The sequence below is a fragment of the Rhamphochromis sp. 'chilingali' genome (assembly GCF_963969265.1).
Source record: "Rhamphochromis sp. 'chilingali' genome assembly, chromosome: 18".
Lineage (NCBI taxonomy): Eukaryota > Metazoa > Chordata > Actinopteri > Cichliformes > Cichlidae > Rhamphochromis > Rhamphochromis sp. 'chilingali'.
Window position 1 is genome coordinate 15,050,123 of NC_137945.1, and position 27,098 is coordinate 15,077,220.

At 43.3% G+C, this 27,098-nt stretch overlaps 3 protein-coding genes across 4 annotated transcripts in view; 2 read left to right on the plus strand and 1 right to left on the minus strand.

Moving 5' to 3' along the window:
* LOC308385707 (disks large-associated protein 1-like) overlaps window positions 1-15,562 on the plus strand; it is a 95,379-nt gene extending 79,817 nt beyond the window's left edge. Inside the window, exons 7-12 of one of the 2 annotated variants that reach the window (XM_080864821.1) lie at window positions 5,018-5,403; window positions 5,492-5,571; window positions 9,639-10,054; window positions 11,181-11,272; window positions 12,019-12,171; window positions 12,725-15,562. In XM_080864821.1, the coding sequence (XP_080720947.1) occupies window positions 5,018-5,403; window positions 5,492-5,571; window positions 9,639-10,054; window positions 11,181-11,272; window positions 12,019-12,171; window positions 12,725-12,940 (1,343 nt within the window). In that variant the 3' untranslated portion in view covers window positions 12,941-15,562. Of the gene's footprint in view, window positions 1-5,017; window positions 5,404-5,491; window positions 5,572-9,638; window positions 10,055-11,180; window positions 11,273-12,018; window positions 12,172-12,427 lie in introns of both variants that reach the window. The other variant, XM_080864822.1, reaches the window with a different exon arrangement.
* A 1,162-nt stretch (window positions 15,563-16,724) lies between these two features.
* On the minus strand, window positions 16,725-21,555 carry tgif1 (TGFB-induced factor homeobox 1). The gene is made up of 3 exons (XM_080864439.1): window positions 21,293-21,555; window positions 19,212-19,441; window positions 16,725-18,431 (listed from the first exon to the last, which is right to left on the minus strand). The coding sequence occupies exons 1-3, from the start codon at window positions 21,306-21,308 to the stop codon at window positions 17,754-17,756; spliced, it is 924 nt and encodes a 307-aa protein (XP_080720565.1). The 5' UTR covers window positions 21,309-21,555; the 3' UTR covers window positions 16,725-17,753.
* Window positions 21,556-24,591: 3,036 nt separating this feature from the next.
* On the plus strand, window positions 24,592-26,730 carry otud1 (OTU deubiquitinase 1). The gene has a single exon (XM_080864542.1). It carries the CDS (start codon window positions 24,826-24,828, stop codon window positions 26,185-26,187), a length of 1,362 nt encoding a protein of 453 aa, XP_080720668.1. The 5' UTR covers window positions 24,592-24,825; the 3' UTR covers window positions 26,188-26,730.
* The last annotated feature ends 368 nt before the right edge of the window (window positions 26,731-27,098 follow it).

The following is a 27,098-nucleotide window of genomic DNA, read 5'->3' on the forward strand; positions in this document are numbered from 1 at the left end:
TTGTCTGAAGAAGACAAGCCCACATGCTTCACGACTGTACAGGGAGGAACTTTGAGAGTATATATTTATGTGAAATCCTGGTTGATTATACCTGTCAGTGCAACAAGTGTCATCTAGCATGCATTTACAGTGTTGATGTTGGCAATTACACTATTGTTAGAGTAATTGTTAGTCATTTGATGATTTTTATATACATGTATAAAACAATCAGCTGCGTAGTTCAAGAGTGATGTGATCCTAAAACATTAGATCTACACCTAAAATGAAAAGCTTAATGTGAACTTTCAGTTTTTTATTGTTTTTCCCCTTTAGTTTTTAACGTCTCAGTCCACATTGTATCTGTCCACACCTGTCACTGATTGACAGGGCGAGGAGAGCATCAAGCCATAAAAGAGGAATCCAGGTAACCAGGCTTTCTATTTGAACTTGGAACACAGGAAAGTAGGTTAAGTGAAATAAATCTATTGCCTAACAGGGAGCAGCTGCCTGCCAGATTTAGCGGTGGCTGACAGTTGTAAACAAACTCTTATCTAGTGATTCAGGAGACACAAGCCTGCCAGGGCAGTTACCCACTGTTGTCACGGGTTGCTGTCAGTAGGGGCACGCTGAGAACACAACTTTGTTGATAGCACTGCTGGTGTGAGGACACTAGAGGCATATTTGACACATGTTTCATACTGATATGCATCCTTATGATAACGTAAAAAAATACATTTAAATCAGCAGTTTCAGGATGTTTACAACTTTGGCACCATTTGCACTAAAGACTACCACCCCCAAAAGCACTCACACATGCTAAATATACTCCTTTAAAGGGCAGTGCAGACCGCCACCTTCCCCTCCTTCTCACATATATGCATAGGCACACACAGTGAGCTATTGTTACTGAGTGCTCAGGCATCTGGAGAGCAGAAACCCTTTCTGCTGCCCTTTGACCTCTGGTGGCTGGGAGCTGCAGACTGACTTCGAAGTCTCATAGAAACTTTTAGGTGACTCACAGGCCTGTCAGAAACGTTCATGTTTCATTGTATATCATGTGCCGTGTTTGTTGTGTCTGTAATACTAACTTAACAGTGATAAGTAACAAACAGCTAATCTGCTATCTTAAGTTTTGTTTTTAGCATGTAGAAAATGTTAAAGGACAAGGCTTCTCGTAATCTCTTTCAGTTTCTTTCAGTTTAAAGTAGCCATCTAGAGGCAGTGTTGAGTCAGGATTGGTATTAGTGCTGCACTGTTGTTCAGAACAGCAGTGAAACGTCATACGGTCTGAACCTTTCAAGTGCTTGTCATCCAATAACACTGTCCCTGAAACACAATGACAAGCCTTTTTGAAAACAGTCCAAGAAAAACTGGTTGGTAGACTTTAGCATTCAGCTGTACAAAGGCAGCTCTTCAAGGCAAAAAACCCCCCAAAAAAAACAAAACGCTCTGGGATATTTATTTACAGCGCAGGAGCGCTCAGCTGCCGTGCCTCTGCTGATATTCTGCTTTTTGTTTCACTTTTTCACTTCAGCTTTTAAGTTTTCCTGTTGACTGGTGTAACCTGTCAGAGTAAACAAATGACCAGTGGAAGCTCTTTCTCTGCTTGCTGGTGGTAAAATACCAGGCCTCCCAGCAAACTTTATGTTGCTATGTGATGCCATGGTGACGCTATCACAAAGGACTCCAGCTGGGCCTCTGTGTGAGTGAGTGTGCTTGATGGGGAGTGAGACGGACAAATGGACAAAGTGAGCAGAAGGAGTCGGGCAGTAACTCTGTGATTTACCCCAGTCCCTCCTCCTCCGTCTTGTTCGACTCTTCTTCTGTGTTCGCTCTTCTCTCCCCTCTGGCAGACCCTGATCCCAAACATAGTGCAGCTGGACGCAGCTGTCAATATTCCCCCATACCGACCGCCCCTCATCCCAGTCTTTGTATTTCTTTGGATGGTGGTGGATTTGCCCTTGGCCCCCGCACGGGGGAGCTCATTCCTGTTAGCTAGCCTCTTAAACCAAACCGTCTGCTCTTTGAAGTGGCCTATCCCACAGATATACAGATTGGAGATTACAAGGCAGCTGCCTGCCTTCAATCTGTCTAGTAACATGAACACGGTGATTAAATAAAGGAAACAGCATACACCTATGCAGGCACACAAATGGGGCGCAGTCAAAAAAAAGAAAAGGGAAAAAAAGAGGTGGCTAGCGAGTCTGTTTTTGTTCCTAAGGCCGGAGAAATGAATGGAGACTTGCTTTGTCTCAGGGGAGGGAAGAGGGCTTTCTTTGATATTATCAAGCCCACGGGTGGGGAGAGTGCCCTGCCAAGAAGAACTGCTATTCACACCAACTTGTCTGCATGGGACTTTTGAAGCGTTTGTCAAAAGAGGATTTGGCAGAGAGCCACTAAAGTTTTGTCATTCACAAACTCCTCTCCTCTTGGAGATGACAATGCTTGCAGCAGGCTGCACCTACCTCTCAGTGGGAAGAGAGATAAAATTCCACATTCTTCTTTCCATTAAGCGAGGAAGTTAGTCCTGTTTTGTTTTTGTTTTTTTGCACACAAGAGAATATGAACTTTCTTTACTCTTTGATCAAGGCTGCACTGACCTGATATTATAAAGTGACAGACAAACCTCTCTGTGTGCTCGTCACTGTTTATCTGTGGTTAGTAAAGAGAGGTTTTCACATTCCTTTCTAAGGGTTTGATGGAGTCATGCATCACATTCCTGCTTTACTCTGTCCTTGAATGCTTGCGAGTGTGGGAGGTCCAGGGCAGTATAGCTGTCTAATGCTTTCATGGCTGTAAGGCGGTCAAGCTATTTTCTTATCAGCTATGTGGAAACTGGAAACTTGGTCTCAGTCTAATCCGGGAAGTTGTTTTGGTCAGATGTTTTCCACTAATTTTTCTGTACATACAGGCTAAAGTTAAAGGATTCACTTGTTTAATTTCATTATAGTTGAAAGATTTTTCAACATAAAACTAAAATCCTTTATTTTGTTAAATGCTTGACTTCACATCCTTTCACGAGTTTGCATACGAGTCACTGGTACAGGCTGGTACGCTGCTGACAACAGTTCCTGATGGATAGAGAGCATATCATTGGCAGGAAGTGTGCGGTCTGCCTTGATGTGGAGAAGCTGAAATGTTAAGCAGGGTTGTGTCAATGTTATTTGTGTGCCTCTCCAGGCCTGTGTGCGCGTACTTGTGCGTGGGCATGTTCAGACTCCCGAGTGTTTACTTAACCTGTCTTGGCATTTGAAACCCCTGTCATTCTCCACTGTGTCTGGCTCTCACAGTGACAGCTAGGGTGGGATACAGCGCGTCGTCTCCAGTTTCATGCAGTCTTTTTCTTCTTTTTTTTTCCTTTGAGCAGATAAAAACCCTTTTTAACCCTTCCGTAGGCTTGAGAGGAGTTCACACACATATACAGTCATCCAACATGTGCACATACACACACGTGTGACTTTTAGATGACTTCAGGGAATAGAAACTGAAAGATGATGCATGCTCTCTTTTGAAACCCCATGGTTGATAGGGGCAGGACCTCGCCCTCTTTCTGTGTGTGAGTGCATGCGTGTGTGTGATGTACATCTTTTTGTTCTTATGGGTTTGTACTGTGTGACCTTTCTGAAGATTAGACCTGGATGTCGATCATTTTCCCTAGAAAACTGTTAGAACGAGACGACAGTGCAAATATGGCACACTTAGATAAGTTTGTTGGTTTTGGCAGTAATTCCCACACATACACTATCTGTAAAGAATTACATATGGTATTTAGCTTCAGAAGGAAATACAGTAAATCATCCTTTTTTCCCTTTATTGTGGTTTGTTTTGCCATCATCAAAGACACTCACAAGCTGTGATCTCCACTCAGTGCAGCACTCATCTTATCTGAATACTTTCCAGCTTGTCAAGAGGCTCAAATCTTCAATAGGAGGAGGAGGAGGAGGACGGGTACAAACGAATGACTCTGACAAACCAAAAGGATGAAGTCAGCCCCACTGCTCACCTCCAGTATGTTAAGGCCTCTCTGTAGCTGTCAGCGAGATGGCAAGACACAAAGCAAACAAGAGCTCTCCCTGTAATAGTTATATACAGCGCCGCGTGTGCTGGGTGTGGTTGGTAACAGTTGTGTGCCGCGCACAGACTCCCGATCTCACCATGGTAGGATGTTTGTCTTTTGTAGGGATTAAAAAGGGATCCAGGAAACCTGCCGTCCTAGTTTTGCCACAGAACGCAGAAAGGGCGACCTACTTTTGATGGTAGCACTAAGCCAGGAAGGAGACTCCAAATCATAATATAGTTAGGAGGTGGCTGTTTTTGTCTTTCCTCACACAGGCTATGCTTCTTGTCTTTTGGCATGTTTCTAAGGCTTCTGACTCAGTGTGTGTGTGTCAGAGAGGCTCCATTGTCTGCACACAACCTGTAGCTGTAACATGAGAGGGTGAGAATGCAAGAGGAATACAGTTACTGGGAAAAGCAATGATGATTTTTTTTCCCATACATACTTGCATTTAACACAAAGCCTCGGGGGTGCATGCAGCTCTGTAGCTGGCTTCAGCAGTGTCATTTACCTTCTGTCACATAAGGACGCATAAGCAGGGAGAGCTATATTTGGCACAATCACATTGCTCTGGATGTGTACAGTCAGTGTGTATAGAGCTTAACCATCTAGATCAGTGGGTCAAGTGGCTGACATACTAATCCTAACACCTAGATGCAGCTCTGATTTGTCAAAGTTGGCTCTAATCTACTGCACATTTTGACTGCAGCACAGACATCTAAGACCTCTGGGTGAACTGCCATCTATCTACATATATGTAAAAAATTAATTTCAATGGTGGTTACTGTATGTTTGATGTCCTTCATCTACTTTACGTTTACTTCTTTAAATGTCTATTAAATTATTATTGTACTTGCATTTAAGTGGACCCTGCTTCACAAATATCCACTTCTCTCAAACCTCGCACCTCTAGGTTCTAACACAGACTCAAGCACCAAGATATTTCTGACATCTGTCTTTTTGTGTGTGTCTTCTTTGCAGTGTCATCATGCATCACCACCTACAAAAAGACCCCTCCTCCGGTCCCACCACGAACTACCCCATCCAAACCTTTTATATCGATCACAGCCCAAAGCAGCACCGAGTCCGCCCAGGATGCGTACATGGACGGGGGTCCCGGCACACGAACGGGTATCAGTTCCCAGCCGGGCCTGTCCAACTCTACAGAGAGCATCGATAGCATGAAGGCCCTGACGGCAGCCATAGAGGCAGCTAACGCTCAGGTGCACGGCCCTGCGAGCCAGCACGTCACCAACAGCACCATCACCATCACTGCCACCGCCACCACTTCCGCAGTTGCACACGTCTCCGCGGACACCAAGGCGCAGAGAGAAGCTCTCCGCAAGTGCCTGTCCATAGGGATCCAGGTTTGCAATGAGACTGGGGTTCAGTCAGAGTTCTAATCCAGTTTTTCTGCCATGCAGACAATTTGAGAATTTCTCCCCCTTCTCTTAGGTGGACCCAGAAGAAGGAGGGCCCACAGAGGAGCAGTCTAAATTCCAGTCGATAGGAATTCAGGTGGAGGACGAGCGATGGTGAGTAGAAACAAAAAAGGGAGTAGATGTTCTTAAAGGGAAACTGGATAAGTAAGAAGAGAGATGAAACAGGGATATCAGAAAGAGGGCTTTTTGAAACCAGGGTAGGTTGATAATGTGCGTTACAAGCTTTTGCCCCCCCCCCCCCCCCCCCCCCCCACCCCCCCTCCGCACTGGCTTCCCTACAGCAGCTGTCCACAGTTGAGGGGTGGCTGGCGTCAGAGCCCCCTCAACTAAGGGCCCCAAATGACAGCTGGGCCAGAGGATGTGGTATAGGGAGATTGGAAAGCTGAGGGGGTGAGTTGACAGCCATCTGTTGCTCCAGTCATTGTGATTCAGGCTGTTTGGGGCTGCGTGTTTGTGTATGTGTGGGAGGGAGTGAGGGAGGGAGAAGAGGAGGGAGTTTTATTGAGTTTGTTTAGGTCCGAGAGACCGCTGCGCTGTCAGTTAGCCGTTTATTCTGTTGCATGTTCCCAGTTTGAGGAGAAGAGCCTAGTGTGCTCGCTGTTTCATTAGCTCACACTGCACCACACTCCTTTAAGTTCTCTGGTGGGACACAGCCATTTGTAGCTTATCTGTCTGCTTTCATCCCCCCCCCCCCCCCCCCCCCCACACACACACACACACACTTTTATTTTTTTAAGTCACCTTCTGTTTAGTTAGGAAAGCTAGTCAGTTTAGCCAGTTCCTGGTTTTTGCAACTCATTGAAGGGATGCTTCTAAAATTCAAAGCGACATAAGCTTTTATCAAAGGTCACAGAGAGGGCCACGTCCAGCACTTCAAAATGTGCTGGATGTGGAATGTTAGGGGATTTCTGAAAGGAGGAGGTCTCAGCTGATCAACCATGCTCTGAGTTCCTGGATACGCCAAGCCAAATATTAACTCATCCAGATAGGCTGTAGTCTACCTAAGTTTGGACTTGTTGTTATGCTGGACTGCAGCTAATGCATTTTTCTGGTTAATGTTTGGTGTTGGTTGGCATGTATTTTTGTTGATACATGCATGACTGTTTACCTGTTGGCATTCATCTGTAATGGTGTGTGTGTGGGTGTGTATGAGTGCACGCCTGGGAGGTCTGGGCATGCTGCCCCCTACATTAGATTCCCAGACAGTGAGAGTGCCAGACTCCTACGGCCTTCTTCAGTGTGTCTGTAGGTGTGTGTGTGGGTGTGAGTGTCTGTGTGTTTTTATGCAGCAGTCATAGGTCATAACCTCAGCTTGCTGTTTGAACTAGGATTAACTGACGGGCAGTGGAAAGAGATGTAAAAGTGTTGGAAAGAACAAATAACATGCTTGTCTTTAGACAAACATCTTCCTTCTCTCTTTTACCTATTTTTTTTAATATGATAATATTTGTATATGAAGCATTTACTTAAATGCAAACTGAACAGGATGACTTATTTGATGTAGGTTGGTCTTTTACGACCCCACAAATTAAATTTAGGGTATGTTGGACACTGTACAGATTCTTTCCTAATCTCACCATGAAGGCTAGTGCCAGCCCTGATTTTTCCCGTCACTACCTGTCACCAGCAAGAGGAGGAATTAACACTGCTATGGTTTTATGAAGGACTCTCTCTGTATTTGTGTGCTTGTGTGCATTCTTCGCTTTCTTCACCAAACATTCATCTGATGTACTTCCTACTCGGCAGATGTTTTGCTCTGAACCTCGTGTTCCAGAAGTCCAGCGTCTAATATGAAGTTGTTTAGACAAGTGTTCCTCATGTTTTGGCTAAAAATTCTTTCTGACACACTTTCACCATGGTATGTTTTCAGCAGCTTCCTGCCTTTGTCATCAGAGGCTTTAACAGTGTAAAGATGTAACCACGGTGATGTCACTTACTGGGTTGTGGACCGCATTTTAAAGCCCCAAAGTTGACGTTTTAGCAGCCACCGTGTTTTTTATGGCCAGAAGTGAGCATATTTGGATGAGGGGGTGGAGCAGTAAGTTATCAGCCAGGGGTAGCAAGGGAAGTTAGCAAGCTGTAAATCACATCAAACCAAACTATTTCTCAGATGATTACATTTTAAAAGTCTCCAAATGGCAAAAGTACTGCAAACAATGTACAGAGGTTCAGTTCAGTGACTCAGGTAAGCTGAGGTGAGGCCTAGCAGACACCTCATGTTATGTTAGTATGAAGAAGAAAATTAGCCACAGAGACAAAACTATTTTCAATGTTTATTAATTAAAAACTGCCATTTTTGATACTTTCTGACACACTTCATTTCTCAGCCATGGGATTTACCATTTGGCTGATAGCCCATCAAACTGCAATGCCTTTGTTACACACAGGCACTGCACTAGTCCTGAAAACTTAATATAAGGGATAATTAGCAATGTTAGCCTTTTTGTTTTTGCCCTAGCTGACTGAAGGCTTTCGTTAGACATTAAATCCAAATAAGGCATGTTTCTTTTTTTAGGGCCATTTCCTCTTGCTTTTAAGTGTAAACCAAGTATCTGCAGATGACAGGAAAATGAAGAAAACGTAGGACCTTCTGGTTCAGAGCAGCAGCAACATATGGAATGCAAAACTCAACCTCTGTGGTGATTTATCACTTCCTTATAACTTGAATGTAGGAAGAGGAAGGATTTTCTGTGATTTTTATTAGCTCTTGCATACCTTACTTGTGTTTTATAGCTTTTTTCCTCTTTCACATTAACTTTTATCCTTTAAAACGCCCTAGTTCTTTTTGTTCTTCTGCCTCTTGTCTGTTGATCTAACCGTCTGTCTGTCTGGGCAGTGTTTGGCTTTGCCTGTTTCTGCCCCTGCAGGAAGTTGTTAGCAGCCTGATAGAAAGCAGGCTGTGGTCATTAGCTCTGAACACCTGCTTGGAGGAGTTATTCTTTAACTGCTCTTCACACTCACACAAACATACACGCACACGAAGGGCTGCTGGCATGTACACGTAAAGCGCATACACGCTGTTTGATCTACCCGACGCCACTCCCATCTTGCTTTCTTTTTTTTTGTGTTCACAGAAGAGGGGAGATGAATGAGAAAAAGGGGGAAGTAAAGATGAATGGGTAGAGTTCAGGAGGAGTGTGTGTCCGGAGATGGGCTGAGCGAGAGGTGATCATTTGTGTGTGTCATGCTGCAGGCAGGTCAGGTTGAGGTTTCATGTGTGAGAGGACTGTGGGCAGTTTTTGGTTTAGAGTAAAGCTAACAGGCCTGGTGGAGAGGGTCTATTGACAGGACAATTGTAATCCCATATATGTCTCACAGTAGTATAATGGATTTTTGAATGGGGGCATTTGTGTTAAACTGAAATGAGCACTAATACCCAGTTATTTTCTTTAATCCTTAGAGCCCATGTCCATGAGGGCTTTTATGCCTTTTCATCAAAGTGTATCACTTATTTTTAAAGTGTCTCAATGACCACCACTCTGCTACATTTTTGTATATGTTATTATATGTTATTAAATTATGTGCTTTAAGTCATGAGCTGTAATCAATTATTAGACTAATGGCTTGTCCAATCACTGTGAAGTTAGCATGCCAGTTCCCTCCCCCTCCTCTCCTCTCCCAGCACCCGCATCCCTCTAACATCCCATTTATCTCTTGGGTGGTGAGCTGCTCTATAGAACATCGCCAGCTCTGTGTGTGTGTGTGTGTGTGTATGTGTGTGCATGTCTCTGCTGTTGCACATAGTGTGGAGAGACTTGGCAGAGGCTGCCCGACAGCGGCACAAAGCCTCTGAGTCAAATGCGACATGGCACGCCCAGCTGTAGAGAAGGGTTCCAGGTGTGAGTGTGTGTGCATGTGTGTTTTTGTGCTACCACTATTTGTGTATGCGCAGCGGTCCCACAGCAGGGCTTGCGGTGTGACAGAGGCCTGTACACACTGTTGCTATTGAATGAGCCAGGTGACAAAACATACACGCACACGCACACTCACACACAAAAGATGTTCCACAATACAAAAGCTATTCATCGCTGAGATCATTGTGATGATAATTGCTGCTAAAAGGAAGGCTATAAAAATAAACTAATCAGATGTTTAACAGGTGAAGAATCAATAATACCTTTGTGCGTCCCACGTAAACTTATTCTTACATCTTCTCCTAGTCACCGCAGAATGACCCGCTCCAACAGTGTAACCACAGCTGTGCAGGCTGACCTCGACGACCCATCAGACGCTCCGGACCTGCCGCCGCGTCTCTGCGCCACCATGCCGCGCCAGCACTCACGTGATGCTGCCACTTCCACCGTCAGCATCCAGGGCTCTGGGAACCACTACCACGCTTGTGCCGGAGATGACTACGGGGAGGTGGGCTTTGACCCATCCATCCTGCCTCCTCCTGACCCCTGGATGGACAACGTACCTGAACCAGAGGGTGAGGCTCTGGAGGCGGTTGGGCGATCGGTGTGCCCGCGTGACGGCCGCTGGTTCCTCAAGTTACTGCAGGCTGAGACAGAGCGTATGGAGGGCTGGTGTAAACAGATGGAGCAGGACGAGATGGAGAATGAGCTGCCTGAAGAGAGTGAGTTGATTCATTATGTTTAGATGTCATGATAAATTTTACTCTGTTATGCAGTGATATTAGGTCTATTTTTCCTCCTTTCCTCCTCTCCTCTTTTGATTTGGAGGGTGCTGGTATTCGTGGTACTGGACCACAATAGCTGCTTGTTCCTGTCTCAGGCCCTCTGGCCTCCACAGACATACCGTGCATACTTATCAATAGGCCACTGCTGGGCCCAGCCACGCTTGTGTCCTCTGGATACACTGCATAACGATCTCTCACACAGGGTTTGCCGAGTGCCCCTTCAAGGCAACTATTTCATCTTGATGTAACACACAGAACAGCACTCGCCTGTATGCACACATCGAAATATGTTTTACACACGTACACTCAAACAGACATACCAGACTGAGTAAACAAGCCACAGACTGTAAGCACTGTATTCGTACCTGCGCAGCTGATTTCATGTTTTACTGAAAATGCCATTGCGTTTGCAGCTAGTGTTTTGGTTCCAGGCAAGAGATTTTCTCACAGAACATGGATAACAGGGAGGCTGTCTCAAGGTCATATTTTCCCTGATCCCAGACTACAATGCACACGTGCACACACAGACACACTCGCACGCATCCTGAAGGGGTTGAAGTCTTTGTCTGCAGCACAGGTTCATTACTCACCCTCTCAGTTTCTAATAGCACTAGCCTTATGTACTAGCAGTTGCCTAGCAGTTGAGTCCATATCACTGATCAGTGACATTTAAATTAGTTGTGTAGCCTTTTTTATCTTATGCATGAGGCTGCTGGAAAGTGATTGTAAGAAAAATAAAAGGTTGCTGTTGAGACCAGGTGCTTGATTTGACCATGCTTAAAACATGCAGTGTTTTGCATTGTGTGTTTAATGATTTTGTATTTTTGGAAAAAGAATTGTGAAATATAAATGGATTTCTGTCATTCTCATCTGATGTTCACAGATGTTTTGTATTTTGAAATGCTCGTATGAAGCAGGTTTCTAATCCATCCTTTTTTGTTGCATTACTAATGCAGCCCCTCTGTTAGTGGTGCAACATGCCTGCAGTATGCAGTCCTGTGAGTAATTGCATTGTGTGGGTGTGGGTGTGTGTGCATGCATGTGCGTCTGTGTCTTTCTGCAGTCCTGGGTAAGATCCGCAGTGCAGTGGGGAGTGCCCAGCTGCTGATGTCCCAGAAGTTCCAGCAGTTCCGGGAGCTGTGTGAGGAGAATCTGGTATGTGTCACCTCATCCTCTGCATGCTCCCCTCAGCCCTCCCCCACACTGACATCATCCTGCACAAATCACTCTGACAGGCCAGGCCAGAACTCATTTACTATGCATCTACTATAGACATCACATCTTTGCAGTCACTCGCAGATGAAAGGAAAGAGCATGGCTGCGTGGATATCTGAATGCTGATCCCAGGATTTACATATCTTCATTAAAACCCAGAGATTTATGTTTTTTATGCCTTTTGTTAAAAATGTAAAATTCTATGTTGCATTATTTATAGATTATTTAACAAACATTTAAGCTATTTAAAAACAGCAAGATTTATTTAACTAAAAAAATCATTTTTGTCTTTTACTAACTGAGAAAAAAATCCAAAAATATACAACTGGAATACTGCTGTGTTTGTGTTTATGTAGCAATGGATTGCTTAACCTTCTTAAGTGAAGGATGACAAGACAGATTAAGAAACTGTTTTTTAATCACAGCAGGTCTATGATTCAGACCAACTCCAGTACTCCCACTTATCACAATATGATGCAACTGTCTCACCTGATTTATAGAAAATCTGTTCCACTGCAGTTCTAAAAAATGTTTGGCTAAACAGTTAAAGCCAATTTTGTGATTCCTCTAACTCCTATTAAATATTATAGAGCAATAGTATTTTTTCGAAAAAGTGTGTGATAATCTTATAAACCGTATTAATTTTTTTATGTGTGGTTTCCATGCATGTGATGTTTGTGTATCAGAATCCAAATGCGCACCCGCGGCCCGTCTCTCAGGACTTGGCTGGATTCTGGGACATGCTCCAGCTGTCCATTGAGAACATTAGCCTGAAGTTTGATGAACTCCACCAGCTGAAAGCCAACAACTGGAAACCTCTGACTCCTCCAGAAATTCAGGTGCTGACACATACGGCAAATACGAACTTCAGCCAACTCCATTTTAAATAATCAAATGACCTAACTGCAGTGTTGTTTTGGAATGCTCCACTAACCCGCATGCTATCTTCTGTCATTACTGTATACTTTGAATTGTAAGTCCTAATGATTTACAGTTAAGCTTTGTTGTAGCATGCTTACATGTGTTGCTTACTGTCATGTCGGCTGCCTGACGCCATCACTTGTATTTGTGTGTTTTGTTCTGTCTTGTCGACAGTGAGCTGCTTTTGAGAAGCCACTCTACCTGCCATGCACCGTTGGGGCCTGCCCATCTCCAATGGTCTTTTACCTCACGCAATGGCCACCATCGTGCTGTCTTTCCTCACACAAATGGCTGCCACTGTGAACCATAACCTCATTAAAAATTGCATGCTTATGCCGGCAACAGCCACACCGCTCTTGCTAACCCTCATGCAAACCGGCTGCAGTCGTGTCGCTCGTCCATGTGTTTACCTGCAGCTTGCCATAAGGACTCTCTGGTCTGTCTTTAAGACTATTTGTCATTCCTGTCCAGGAGAGAAGGATGCCTCCTCCTGTGCCAAAGAAGCCCCAGAAGGGCCACCCTCCCCTGGCTAGGGACCGCTCCCTGGAGAGCTCTGAGCGCCAGCGTCTGGAGGCTCGCAAACGCCTGCTAGCTGCCAAACGCGCCGCGTCAGTTCGGCAGAGCTCTGCTACCGAGAGCGCAGACAGTATCGAAATCTATATTCCTGAGGCTCAGACCAGACTATGAGACACACAAACTCATATAACAACACACAGGTCCAGTACACTGTCCCATAAACACAATAGCACTGAATGGTAATGCTACAGTGCTAACATACTGTAACATAATCACATTTTTTGCAGACTTCCCAGATCACTGTGAAGTCAGTTGCTATGGAAGCTGGTTGAAGAAGTAATGTACACTTACAGTATTTATTTATTACTTAATTAATTTATCTTTCTGTCTCTTCTTCCCTTCATTTCCTTCTCCCAGCTTTGATGTAGCACTCCCTCTGTTCCTTGTACCTCCACCTGCTCGTTGCTCCCAAAGAATTATCTCACTAATCCCCACGTTTTAAGTGACCTGATATTACAAAGATAAGCCTAGTGTAGCACAGCAGTGTTGCTTCACACGGATATGTTTCAGGAGCCCAGGACGCAATAACATGGTGGAGGGATTCTGCGCGTGTGTAGGTGCTTACGTGCAAACACACAGGCAGTTGTAAGTGATGTATTTAATCTATCAGATCAACTGAAGAGACCAGACCAGAATCATTCTTGATATTTATTATGTTATATTTTCTATTTAAAAAAAATCTAGTTTTTAAAAAGAAATCAATATCTGACTCTAAGAGTACTACAGCCACAAAAGTCTGTGTTTTGTTTATTGAGGTCACATTTTAAAACGTAATATTAAAAAGCCTGCTTATAGAGGCAGCTGGTAACACAGTTCACCTTCTGCCTGAAAGTGGGTCCTTCCAGTTGCGGGAGGAAAGGTCAAGAGGTTAGATTTTGCTCCTTCAGGTTCAGCAAAGTGGCTCCTCAGACAGTAGGAGTTAGGTTTTCGGCCTCTGCAAAGAGTGCAGTACCCTGAAAGGTTCCCAGAAAATGCCACAAACCGAATATGTGTTGTATGTGTGACAGGATGAGCGTGTGCGTGTTTTGGTTAACTTGTTTGTTTCAAAAGTGCTTCCTATTTTTCTAGGTCTAAAGGGTCCTAGCTGTAATCGAAGATTAAGGTAGCAGCATCAGCAGACTGTAAAACAAATCACCCGTCTTGTCTGAATTGAGACTGAGCAGAACAAGTTTGTATAAAGGATATATAATGACATGAAGTGCATGCTTACACAAGGTAACTGATATTTTTGTCTTTTTTAACAGATTTATTCCTTACTCACACCACGTTTAAACTCTTCAGTGTAACAGACTAAGCTAAAGGACTCATATGTGGTACAATACTGGTAGTTGTACGATATTTTATTATGTCATTTTTAGACAAGAAGAGTTTATGGACAGTATTGAGACTACGGGACTGAGAAAGGACTATTTCTCCTCACTGTGTGTGCACTCCCTCTGCCTCTAAATGAAGCAATTATTTGAAGGTCATAAAGAAAAAAAAATCCAGTTTCTAATATTTTGTATTAGTGTTTAATTTATTGATTAGGAGAACAATGACTGTTTATTGCCATTGTTATTATATTATTATTATTATGCACTGAAAACAAGGCCCTTATACTGTGTTTGTGTTTTATTTATGTTCTCCAGCATGACAGGCGCCTTTTTTGTCTTTTCCGTTTCAGTGATCAGCCTTAATTTCTATCGCGCTAGTCGAGCACAACTGCAGTCTCAGGGGAAGATATGTGTGTGTGTGTGTGTGTGTGTGTGTGTGTGTGTGTGTGTGTGTGTGTGTGTGTGTGTGTGTGTGTGTGTGTGTGTGTGTGTGTGTGTGTGTTTGCCTGTTGGCGAGGTTCAGAGAGAGAGAGTGTGACTGACTTCATCTGACTGTATATGACCCATATTGTTGTCTCTTGTTGTACATAATTCCTGCCAGCAGGATAGGCCATGATCTTAATAAAGCAACCAGTGTCCATACCATATTCTCAATTATGTTTCTACTGAGCGTCTCAACCCGGCTTACTGCAGTAAAACAAGGTACTTCTGTCAGCTGCTTGAATGTGGAGACAATCCCGAGTCAGTTTATGGTCACTTAATTCTTCACGGACTAGCAGAACTTTGGTGTGTAGTCCAATTTTCTGTATTGATCTGATAAAGTTGTGTGCCATTGGATAACTATAGGAAACACGGTATATTCCTTTTATTTGTCCCACAATGTTGAACTACTACCTGAGCTTTTCATCGAGAGATGTGCGAAGATGATGTAACCATACAGTATGATTTGTAACTCCTTTAGTTGGTCAATAAATATTTTTAGAGAGGGTGCTTATAAGTATAGTTCAAACTTCATGCCATTTAATATAGACAAAGCTCATTTTAGTACTTTTTCTTTGGAACTTGTTTTAAGTCAAACTGTCTGTCGAATAAACAATTCATTTATTTATGTTTATTATATTAACATATCAATATAACCCTCCTGGTATAGCAGGGAGTTAGAAACCAGAATGTTGGATTGTGCTTTAATTGCTAAACTCACTCCAGCAGTCCTGGCAAATCTGAAACTTGTGATGTAGTTATATTAAGAGAAAAACCTTCAAATAAACATTTGTACATACATGAATGTTTCCCTATGTAAATGTAAACTAAAAGAACAAAACAACATATTACAAGCAGATATACATTTTGTAATTAATGTTATTACACTCTTGATGTTATGGCACGTGTATGAGCTCTTATCAGCATTAAAAAACCTCATTGCCATAATTTTGTTGTGTTCATTTCTTTCCTGTCACATGTGTTCTCAATTAGAATATAATTAAACCGATTACAAGGCCAGCGTGGTGTGTTTTTAGGGCATTTCCCATCCGCAGGGGCGGATCCCCATAATTAGACGCCGCTTTTGGCCTCGGCTTAGCCTTGACGTTTCTGTACGTGCAGCTTCTGGTGATTTGTCATTCACACATCAGTCATGCTGAGGCGAGGTGTGCTGGCTTCGGTGGCTAGAGTTAGGGTAAAGGGTTGTGGGGGTGTTGTCTCTGTGTATGGCCTGCCCTGGGTCAATCTACCCAGCATATGGTCCTCTATGGTGGGCTGCATCTGCCTACTTGTGTGCCTGGAGGTCTGTTTAAACCCTTAGTGATTACATCATTTAGATCAGACCCAACCTCTGTCACCTCTGACAGGAACCGACAAAAGGTTCAAAGGAATCCTGCCTGTTCCACCTATTATGCTATTAAATGAGTTAATGTTTCATCAGTTGATCAAAAGTTAGCCTATCAAATATGATAATGCAGCATGTATAAATGCTGAATTTGTCAGTGCTACATGGTATTAACTGCAGTTCAATTGCATTCAACCCCTGATCTTGAGTGGTTACATATCATAGCCTGCTAGTTAGTGAACAGGTAACGTTGCGGATTATCATTTTAATGAAGATGTTTAAAAAAAGATCCCCTTAAAATCCTAAAAGTAAACTGCTGTTCAGCTTAAAAGACGGGTATAATAACAAAAACAGTAAGGTGTACCTGCCTGACCTAATGCAGAGAACAACAGAGAAGCATTGCCAGATGGGAACAGCTGTACTCATATGTAAGCTTCCTTACACTGACTTTATTGGCACGTAAACCCTGTCAGCGAGAAAGTGTTGACGTCTGCTGTTTACCTGTGTTAATTTATACAGGATTATGCTAATGCATGGGAGCTGTTTTAAAGCATTCGCACACACAGGACTGCATCCTGTAGAAAGACAGGAATGCTACACTATTGTTTTCTCATATTCCCTTCTTTTATATACACTGAACAATTAAACTAAACACACTACTCCCAACATTAAGGGATAAATGTGTGCAGTAGAGTTAAGTGATCTGAATGATCCAAAGCAGGGCAAAATACTTGAATAAAAATGATCAACTCTGAGATGTAGAAAAAACAAAACTTTATTTGAATCCCATGTGACCCCTAGTTGCCACAAACATTGCACAGTATGAAAAGAAATCACATCATTGGGCATCATGTCACATTAACTATACACATGGTCCTATTATACAAGGAAATGTTTTTTGGTGATTTTTATTTTTTTAAAAAGGGCTGTTTTTTTGTCAGGTTGTAAAACAGCAAATGCAGAAAAACATATGTAGTGTTTAATTTTTCCAGTCCACTGGCCGTCATTTTTCGCTGAGTGATGGGATAAAGGCTCATGCTAAGAACCTGCTACATTGGTCTTATGAAACACCCCTCAGTGACAAAAAGAAAAGTTAAAAAAAAGAAGCATAAAGGGTTTTTTCCTTTTAAAAATAGCTAAAAGTAAATAACAAAAATTAAAAACTATACTTATGAAAACAAACATTTACTACAGTAGTGAATAAGTTTGTCATAGATGCCAAGAGCAAAGTATTTTTAAGACACTGAGATGACCTTCCTCTGCCTTTAGTGTGCAAACAAACAAGGCAGACCAATCATGAACTGATCTCTGAAATGTTGAACAATAATAATAATAATTAAAGGAAAAAAAAAATTAAAACGTGTGGGTGCGACCAATCCACCTGACCGATCTGTGAAGGAGGACTGATTCTTGCTCTTGCTCCGTTTACTACAATACAGTATAATGGAAAGACATAAAGACAGGCAGCATTGTTCTGATAACATTTTTGGTCCCTGTGTGCAAATAAAATACACATGTAGATACATAAAGATACATGTATATGAAATGTATAAACAACTTACAGCCAAGGCACCTCGATACGGTTTTTCTTTTCTTTTTTTTGTTCAATAAGAAAGAAAGAAAAGCATCCATGTCAATTTGATTGGTATACCAAAAATAGAAATGGTCAGGCTTTCGTGTGGATTTTGTTCTTTGTTACGTGCAGACGAGTCACTGAAACGAAGAGTTCCACAGCTGAGATGCAAAGTCAGTCTCTAGTTCCTCCACTTCTGTCAACTTTCCTCCTTTAAGCGACCAGCTGTTTGGCCTGCAGCTCCATCTCTGCAGCCCGTTTGAGGGCCACATCCACCAGGAGCTGGAAACCGCTGAAGTCTTGTGTGAGGTCTGGAGGGGTGGGGGGAGGGGTGTTGAACAGCCCACTGCGGGGGCTCAGGTTGCCTTCTATGCTGGTGCTGCTGAGGATGGTGGTAGTGGGGGTGGCGTTGGGTAGTGGCTGACTGCCTGGCCCTTCTTCCCGGCACCTAAGCAGCGCTTGAGCCTGCACGGCATGCAACAACTCAGCTGCCCTGTCACAGTTCATGCCGGGCGCGCTGGGGTGGGAAGCTGTCGGGCTGGTTTGCATTGCTGTGGTGACAGTAGTGTGACAGATGACAGAAGGCCGGGTGGGCACGAGCCCAGGAGACGGGGACGCGGAGGTCGGAGAGGGCACGGTGGGGGACACCGCTTTTCTCAGGACGCTGGGCACAGCGGGGTCGAAGCTAGACGGGTGCAGCACCCGTTTGTCGTAGCTCTCTTCTGTGGCTGCCGCGGGGCTGCTGTGTTTCGGGGACTGGGAGCTGTCAGAGAAGCTGTCACCAGCTTTGCTACCTTTCCTGGATATGGTGAACTGGTTGGGATCTTTGCCATCTTTCCTCAGCATCTCCGGGAGAAGTCTCCGGCGTGCGTTAATGAACCAGTTGCACACCTGCAGAAGACGATAACAACAACAACCCACACAGTCAGAAAAGGCGCGTCACATGGCTCGCTTCCATTCTGCCTTGCACTTTGAAAGAAAATCTGCTGGTACATTTATCCCCAGGTGCAGTCTGCACATGTCAGCAGAGAAATCGAGTGAAAGGTAAACCCTACCTATCACATGCTGACATTTCACACACCGCAACCATTTCCTGTTTTAATCATTTCACCACTGCAGAAATGACAAAAGACACCTCTGATTATAAGCTAACCCCTTTTTTAATAAAGGTCAGTTTAGATTTAGAAATCTTGTCTTGAAAATAGTTTTGAATAAAAAAATAAATCTCTTTTGTAATAGCAGCATTCACAGTTCACTCCACTCTTTTTCTCAGTCCTCCGGGCTAGTCGTAACTGGCTTAAGGAGCCTTTCAGCTCTAACTATGTAAATGACTCCGCATTGTTCCCAGACAGCTGGGATAGAAAAGGGGCTAGAGGGAGGGAAATTCCTGTCCAAGTGCCTCGGCCAAGCCCACAGCACACAGGGAGTAAGTTTACTCACTTTGTCTCAGACTTTTATGTTGCAACATCAAGCTGATCTAGATGACCTTCAATTCACAGTGTGTATGTGTCATAATTTGTTTGTGATCCAGACAGGAAATGATTCAGTCAAGCTGACACTTGTTTCCTCTTGACTTTTACAGTGGTCTATTTACTCTCTCTGGGCTTAATGGCAGAAAAAAAACAGCTTCAGGCGGTACTATCTTTTTTCCGTCAGAATCTGTGCCCGTACCTGCAGTGTAGAGAGCTGGGTCTGCTTGGACAAAAGGGCTTTCTCCTGTTCAGAGGGGTAGGCGTTGTAACGGTGCTCATACAACCAGTCCCTGAGGATCTGAACGGACTCCTTGGGCAGATTTCCCCGCCGTTTTCTCTTCCCACTGCTCCCCGCGCTGGACGACAGATCCAGAGGGGCGTCCACGCTGTCCTCATCGTCAGTCTCGCTGCCCGAAAGCATCATCAAACCTAAAAAAATCACGAGCGAGTGCAAGAGAAGGACAAAAAAAAAAAAAAAAAAAAAAAAAAAAAAAAAAGAGCGTGTGAGGCCAGGACAAAGAAGAATTTATATCCTCTAATGTCAAGCCACCCCGTTGTCAGAGCGGCTCTGCCACAGCCGCTCAAGTTGTCTGGGAGGCAGCTGATGTGTCAGAAGCAAGCTGTCAAGTTCAGCCATGTGATTCATATAAGGAGCCAGGGAGGGTGTGAGGAGGAGGAAGAAGGGGAGGGTGGATGTAGAAAGGGGGGGACGTCACAAAGGCTAGCCTGATGCTGTGTCAGTTATAAAACCTGCCTCAACAAATACAAGCCAGGTCTATTCTAGACAGGCTGATAGCTGGCACAGCAACAATCTCTGTGTAAAAGGGGAGAGTTTGTTTTGAAGAACAGGAGCGCTGAATCTGAAAGATTACAGAGTCTGTATTTTTTGTTTTTTAAATGGGAGGCTTAGGATCTAATCGAAGTCAATCATGATCAAAGGAAGTGCTCTGAATTGCTTTGAATGTCAAGAGTACAGCCCAGGCAAACTGATGTGCTTTTGAACTGCTTTTAAATTTGTCCCATTTTCCATCTGGCATATTATATATTAAACATTTTCAGTCCCATTTAGTAACTAACCAATACAAAACCTTAATATGCGTCCCTCCTCTTTATGATAAAGACACACTGAGGTTTATTAAAGACTGGCTCCTGTGATTTTAGGTCAATATTTACACCTGGACACCAGCACCTAGGCTACTGTACGGGAAGCCAAGCGGTCATAGCGAATAAAACAGGCCAGGATATTTATTGTACAGCCGTGAGCTCCCGGGCAAACTAGTGGGAAAGAAGTAAGAAAGTTCCCAAGTCAAGAGTGGCCAACAGGATGAGGTAATTACGTAGGTTTGAGAGGCGAAGGGGGAGGGGAGACCTGTTGCAAATAAGCGTCTCCAGACTAAACAAAAGAATCCAGGGCTGCCTGCTCCTTTGTACGCGTTTCAAAAGTTTCTACTCGCAAACAGCGACTTTGGCGCAAACTTTCCACCAGCCGAAATACGTCGCTTCCACTGAAAGGCCAGAAAAAAGACATTTTAACCCGAGAAACACGACAGTTTTTCTAAGTTTGAACAACTTGTAAGAAGGTTCTTTTGTGTGCGTGCGTGCGCGAGCGAGCTGCACCACGAGGTCCATGAATGTAACAAGGCAACAGCAAGTTCCCACAATGAGGTCAGGATGAACATTAGCCTACATTTGGATTTTGGTCATATTTTAAAGGCGCTGGGGGCTGTTTCCGTTCGCTGTTCGTAACTAAAAAAGATACAAAATATCGAGGTTTTTTTTAAGCTTACAGGCTGCCAAAATGTAACAACCCCTGAAGTCACAACAGTCGCACAACTTTTGACTTGTATCGACTATCACCACTTATCAAGAACCGAAAAACTTCTTCACAAATGTAGCTTATATGAGGTTTCCACCGTAACAGAAAAAAGGCGAAAGCGTCTTTTAAATCATTCTGAAAGTTGTCCCAGTTTATACCGCGACTAGGAAAACAACACACGGCGACACAGTCGTGCGTTAGCCTATTGTGTGAAAACTTGAATAAAGCACATTTAGATAACCTAAAAAGGTGGCTAAACCTTGCTATTGTCGACTTTTGACATCGCGCCAACACATGGCAGAAAAAGCCCCCCTGTCATGTCTGGAAAGGAAACAATAGACTGCATGGTTTGCATATGAGGGAAACGGTTCTGTTACTCATTCTTTAACGCCGTCTCCGTCTAAAGTCGTTTTTTTCCTCTTCCCTAATACTTTAATGTTATTTCTTTTAGAAATCCCACCTACCCTTTTTGGTCTTCATCTTGAAAAAATGCCCGCTTATTCCTCGGCAAGCGGAGAAGACAAATTCTCTGTCAGAGCTGTGTTTTCCCCCCTAGATATCCCCAGCGTGTATCCGAAATCTCGAAAATCCTTGTTCATTAAAAAATGCTTCTTTTTTCCTGTTTTAGATGTTCTTCTCTCTTCTAGTCGTCCTTCTTTGGAGACTTGAGGTGGCAGGAGAGGGGGGTGGGGGGTTGTGGGTTACCTGAGATCTCTGCGTCCCTTTCTGCTCAAAGCCCCTTTTCTCATTGACTGTGTGTTTGATCCTGAAACTGGGTGACAGCTATCTTTGACAGCTGCGTGACTAAACGCAAAGATCCTCCCACCACCAGTGGAGAACAGGAAAAATCTCTGACATCAGCATGGCTTGTTCCACTGACATGAATACAGTCTTGCTGAGCTTTAACTGCTGCTGACCCTACTAATAAAGTGAATATATATCTATATAGATATATAGATATGTATATCTATATAGATATATAATATGCAGAAAGCGTTGTTTAGGCGGGCAAGCAAAATGACAACAATAGCAGACTGGGGGATAGCACTGCGGACCTCGTGGTAACACCTACAGATTAAAAATAACTAAACTAACCACAGTAATTTAAAACATATATATAGCACATTATTGCTACAGGCTATGCCGCATATTTCCGAATGAGCGTCGGTGTGTTTTTGTGGTGCAAGCTTCATCGCCTTATCACAGTCTGTGGTTTATCACCTTTCGTATCGCTTGTTTACATCGTGAAGAATTACCTTCACGTACTCCCAACAATAATTCTTCTGCATGCGAGTGCTTTTTAACAATGTGGCTTCGTATAGGCTGCTGCAGTGTGTTACAATAGGGGCCTCGTGTTGTGTTTATGGTAATAGCAACAAATCTCGTGTTTATACTACTGTGCATCCCCCTCCTCCTCCTCCTCCCGTGTTGTGACTGTAGTAGTCCATTCTTCTGTATCCCTATAGATACGCGTGAAACGTTTCTTATGCGCTATCGATGTCACCCCGATTGAATTGTAAACATTATATAAGGAGAAGCTCCTGTAATTTCTCACAGGAATGAGGAAATGCTTTAAAAATACAGTGTGGACATGGGTGTAGCTGCGGGATATATTGATCAAACCTTGCAGCAGCTGGAGGTTAGCGCACCAGCTCGGCTTACTAAAGACAACAGCAGCACTGCGAAGAAAACGATCAATGCCTTCATTTGTATGCGGTGCACAACCATGCGACAGCTGCTGTAGCATCGTTTCTTTGCATGCATTTGTTCCAGACATGCGTTCAAGTGCTCTTTGCGGAAGCTAAATGTCGCCTCCGCGTGCACACAAGCGGAACTGTACGTGAATGCAACGCGGCGTGCAGACACGAGGTCCTCGGGGTCCCTCTGGTGGTGATTTAATTGCACTGCAATTCAGGCGAAAATAAGGAAGGAAAGAAGTTGCTTTAAAATACCTGGAAATTATGTACTACGTAAAATTACTTAGAGTATAATTTGTGTCTGATTTCCTGTTGAATACACTAGCCAAAATGAATGCATAATGTGTAATGATAGTATAATGATTGATGTAAATACTTGAATTATTACCTCCTTACTCTGTTGTATTTGTCGGTTAATGCAATTACATTGTAATTTCAGGTCAAATACATGGAAAGTCAAGGGGAATTTCACCTTTAGTCACAGGCTGTATTAGAAAGTGTTATTATGTTTCAGTATACTATTACAGCATATTAAAACAAAACAAAAATAAACAGTCACCTTTACTGATTATTAATGTTAATGTTGTTTGGGTTTTTTTTTGCTGCTATAAATGTACACCCACTCACTGAAGTAATATTTTTATAATCAAACACAAGCAGCCTGAGTGTGTTTTCCAGCTCAGTCACTGTTAAAAATAGAGACGACTAAGTTTGGCAGGCCAAAGCCAGCTACTGTCAGATACTAGGTATGCTTCCCATCAGTTGTGACATTAAAATAGATCAAATGATATTTATTGATTGGCTGATTTTTGTAATTAATAATAGCAGTAATATTAATAGTCATTTAGTCTGATAGACTAGCTGTGCTGATGACTCATTTTAAACGTTGAGCATTTCATGCTTTCTGTATAATCAACACATTTGGCGAGCTTTTTTGAGTCATTTCTTTTATTAATATCTACACTTACTATGACGGGAATTCAGTGGTGATGTAAGACGACAAATAAAGCTCAGTGTTTGTTTTATACTTTCCAGACCGAGATAACACTGCACTTGTTTAATGAATGTTTTTATGTTTATTTTGTAGGATTAATAACAAGAACCACATAAATCTGTTTAGAGGGGAAACGAATGTAAAACGCTTTGTTTAAAGAATAGACACGATAATTAGCTGAGCGGTAGCTCTGCTGCTTTACTGTTGTGTCACTCGACTCATTTGACTGTGACGCATCAAATCCTTCACGTTTGTCCACGAGCATCGCGGCTTCAGTCAGGACGCCCGCGGAGAGCTGTGTGAACTTACAGACAGCCACAACTGTACAGGAAACTGGTGGTTTTTTTCTTTCAAAATAAGATTGTTGTGGTTCAAATATCAGAATCAGAATACTTTAGGGTTCACAAAATGATGAGGTTCAACCATAATCTGGTAAATTGTTCCCATATCCGGGATTTATGGCGGACTGTGTTTTTCCTTTGTTCCAGTTCATTCGCAATAAATCAATAAATAAAAATCCTAGGCCTAATTACACTAAAACTGAGCTTTACGAACATCTGCTTTAATTAACACTTTGCTATTCTAAAGCGAGTAATTGGATGCGCTGTTTTTATTTAGATTACCTTGTCATTTGAAGTGCTCATTTCATTTCAAGTCATCATGTTAGTAAAGAGGAAGAAAGTGTATTTGATGATTATGTGGCTATTTGAATGAAAGCAACACCACAATGGACTTTTTGAAAGTAAATTAAAACCCAGTAAACGTGGTATTCTTAGTGAACTAGTTATGAGACTTCTTAAAACATAAAAATAAAAACGTTCACTATTTTGTAAGGATTTTTTGCACTTTAAAGTTAAAGCATCTTTTCCTGTTTATCAGCATGAAAACATTTTTTAAAAGTTTGACTTTTTTAAAGAAACTTTTGCTCATTGATCTAAGGCAGTAAAGCATGATCGCTCATAACGAAGGCGCACGTGTGCGTAAACCATGAATTTTATTTTGAAATAATTCAACTGAAAAGTGTTTTTTGGCTTTATTTCGTCGGACTTGATTCTGTCGAAGAGGACTGGGTCCTGTTACAGTTTGGAGTCTAAAATTAGGGAGGCACCCCAACTGCAAATGACGCAAGAGGACTAAACTGGACAGTCTAGTCGTCTCTGTGTGTCAATGACAGCGGGACTCAGAGCCATGGAAACCTTCCCTACAACTTTGCTGTTGTTGATGACACGGAGAGTATTTTTAGCTATTGTTGTCAACTTTCCGTAACAGCCCAGCCGCGCCGTTCAGTATAAAGGACTCTTTCAAAATGCAGTTGTACAACAGTGTGCTGACACACTACCCGAGGTCGTCTCGCAAAGTTACAATAACTTTGTCGACCGCTTCTGCGCGTTTGAACGGGGCAAGTTCCTCTGAGGCTGACAGGCCGGGATTTACTCAACCAGACGCAACTTCAGCGACCAACGGTGATCCGGTGAGCGAGTCTGTGTCTTCCGCAAACATGCCTGCCTTGTCGTGTTACGAAGCTTCAACCATGAGGCCAATTTACTTCACCTCGACTGCTGAAATTTTAATCCGGAGACCTGATGGAGTGGAGAGGTCTGTGCCTGTGCATGTTATGAGGGAGTCCAAAGTCAAACCACCTTCCCCAGACTCTCATAGCGGTGAAACTTTACTCTGTAATGACTGCGACCCTGATGTGATAGTGGACTTGATAGATCAATTGAGCAATGGGACAGATGAGCTTTTCCCAGACTGCCCAGAACTGACTGGAAATCAGCTTACCAACAGCAACAACACCAGTGGACCCAGAATAGAAGAATACAAGAGAACGGTGGAAACGTCAGGTGGGGATGATGGAATTTCACTAACTATTACCCCCTTCAGAAGCAAGACGTGGGCCTCATTGAAAGACAAGGAGCTGGTTCCCCCCAAGGCAGTACAGCCTAAGGGTCTCATAAAAGAAGATTTTAGCTTAATGAGCACGACCAAAGCTGCTCCAGCATCAGAAGAGAGACGGGCTTTTGAGCTCAGTGTTCTGCAGGAGTCCCCTCCACAGAGAGTCCAGGAGAGAGGGGAGATCAACGACAAAGTCGCCCGATACCTGGCTGAAGTGGAAAAGCAAAATAAGTACCTCCAGGAGAGGCACAAATACAGGTATCAAATCATTCCAGATGGCAACTGTCTGTACAGGGCTGTGTCTAAAGCCACATACGGGGACCAGTCGAGACATGCAGAGCTGAGGGAGCGGACGGTGCACCACATCGCTGACCACCTTGACGAGTTCAACCCTATCATTGAAGAGGATGTGGGGGAATTCCTGATCAATGCAGCGCAGGACGGCACTTGGGCCGGTTACCCCGAGCTTCTCGCCATGAGCCAGATGCTGAATGTCAACATCCACCTCACAACAGGGGGCAGCTTGGAGAGTCCCACTGTCTCCACCATGGTGCACTTTCTTGGAGAGGAGGATCCTTCCAAACCAGCTATCTGGCTGAGTTGGCTGAGCAACGGTCACTATGACGTTCTCTTGGACAGGTGTCTGCCCAACCCAGAGTATGAGGACTGGTGCCGAAACTCGCAGATGCAAAAGAAACGGGACGAGGAACTGGCAAAGTCGATGGCAGCCTCATTATCCAAAATGTACATTGAGCAGAATGGGTCCGTGTAAACGAAATACAGCGCATTACAGAGGAATAGAGATGAATGGTTCTGCTTTGTTTCTACGTGCTTTAAATTATTGTTTTTTAAGGATTTTTTAAGGAGCAAAAAGACGTGCAGTGCACATACTTTGGTTCATGTCTATGCCAGCGTTTTGAAATTAACGCTAGTTGTCTCCGAAAGAGTTTGACAGTGTGTGAGTCTGTTCTTGATAGTTTGGGTGATGTTGACATGAGTGAAATTCTCTAATGCTGTTCAGATGTGGCTGAGTGCTTTTGGAGTGTACTATTTTTATTTGCCCTCTCTCAGCTGACCAGTTATTATTATTTTTTTGTCGTGCTTCTCATGCTTTGGCAACTGCCCAATATTTTCAGACAAAGAGAAATCTGGTTTGCATTTTCCATGTGTTTAGCTACTCATTTGCACAAAATTCCTCTAAGAGTAGTTCACAGTGCTTGGTTTGTGTCTGCGAGAATGATTCAACGGTTCATTTTCCATTATTCCAGTACTTTTTCGACATTTGACAAAGAATTTCAAAATAAAGTTAAGACAAAAACACACTAACTTGCAGTGGCTTCATTTTTAATTTACATGCTCGTTGTCCCGCTATTTGTTTATCGCCTACATTTTCATACATTTGTTATTCAGCTTTAGCGATATCCACTGTTTCATCTTAGGTGTAAGGCAGTCCATAACCACCACATCACCACCACAGTTCATGCTGCAGTCATCCTCCACTCACCAGTGTCCTAAAGTGAAAAGTGATGTTGGGAATTTATTACATGATGTAGTGACCCTGCAGCCTCTCATTCAGGTCAGGCTGCCGAACTCGGTGTATTAAGGGACCACGGCTTCAATACACAGAGTACAAGGGAATGTGCTCTGTGTACTGAGCTATGTTAAAGCTTAAATAAAGGGTGC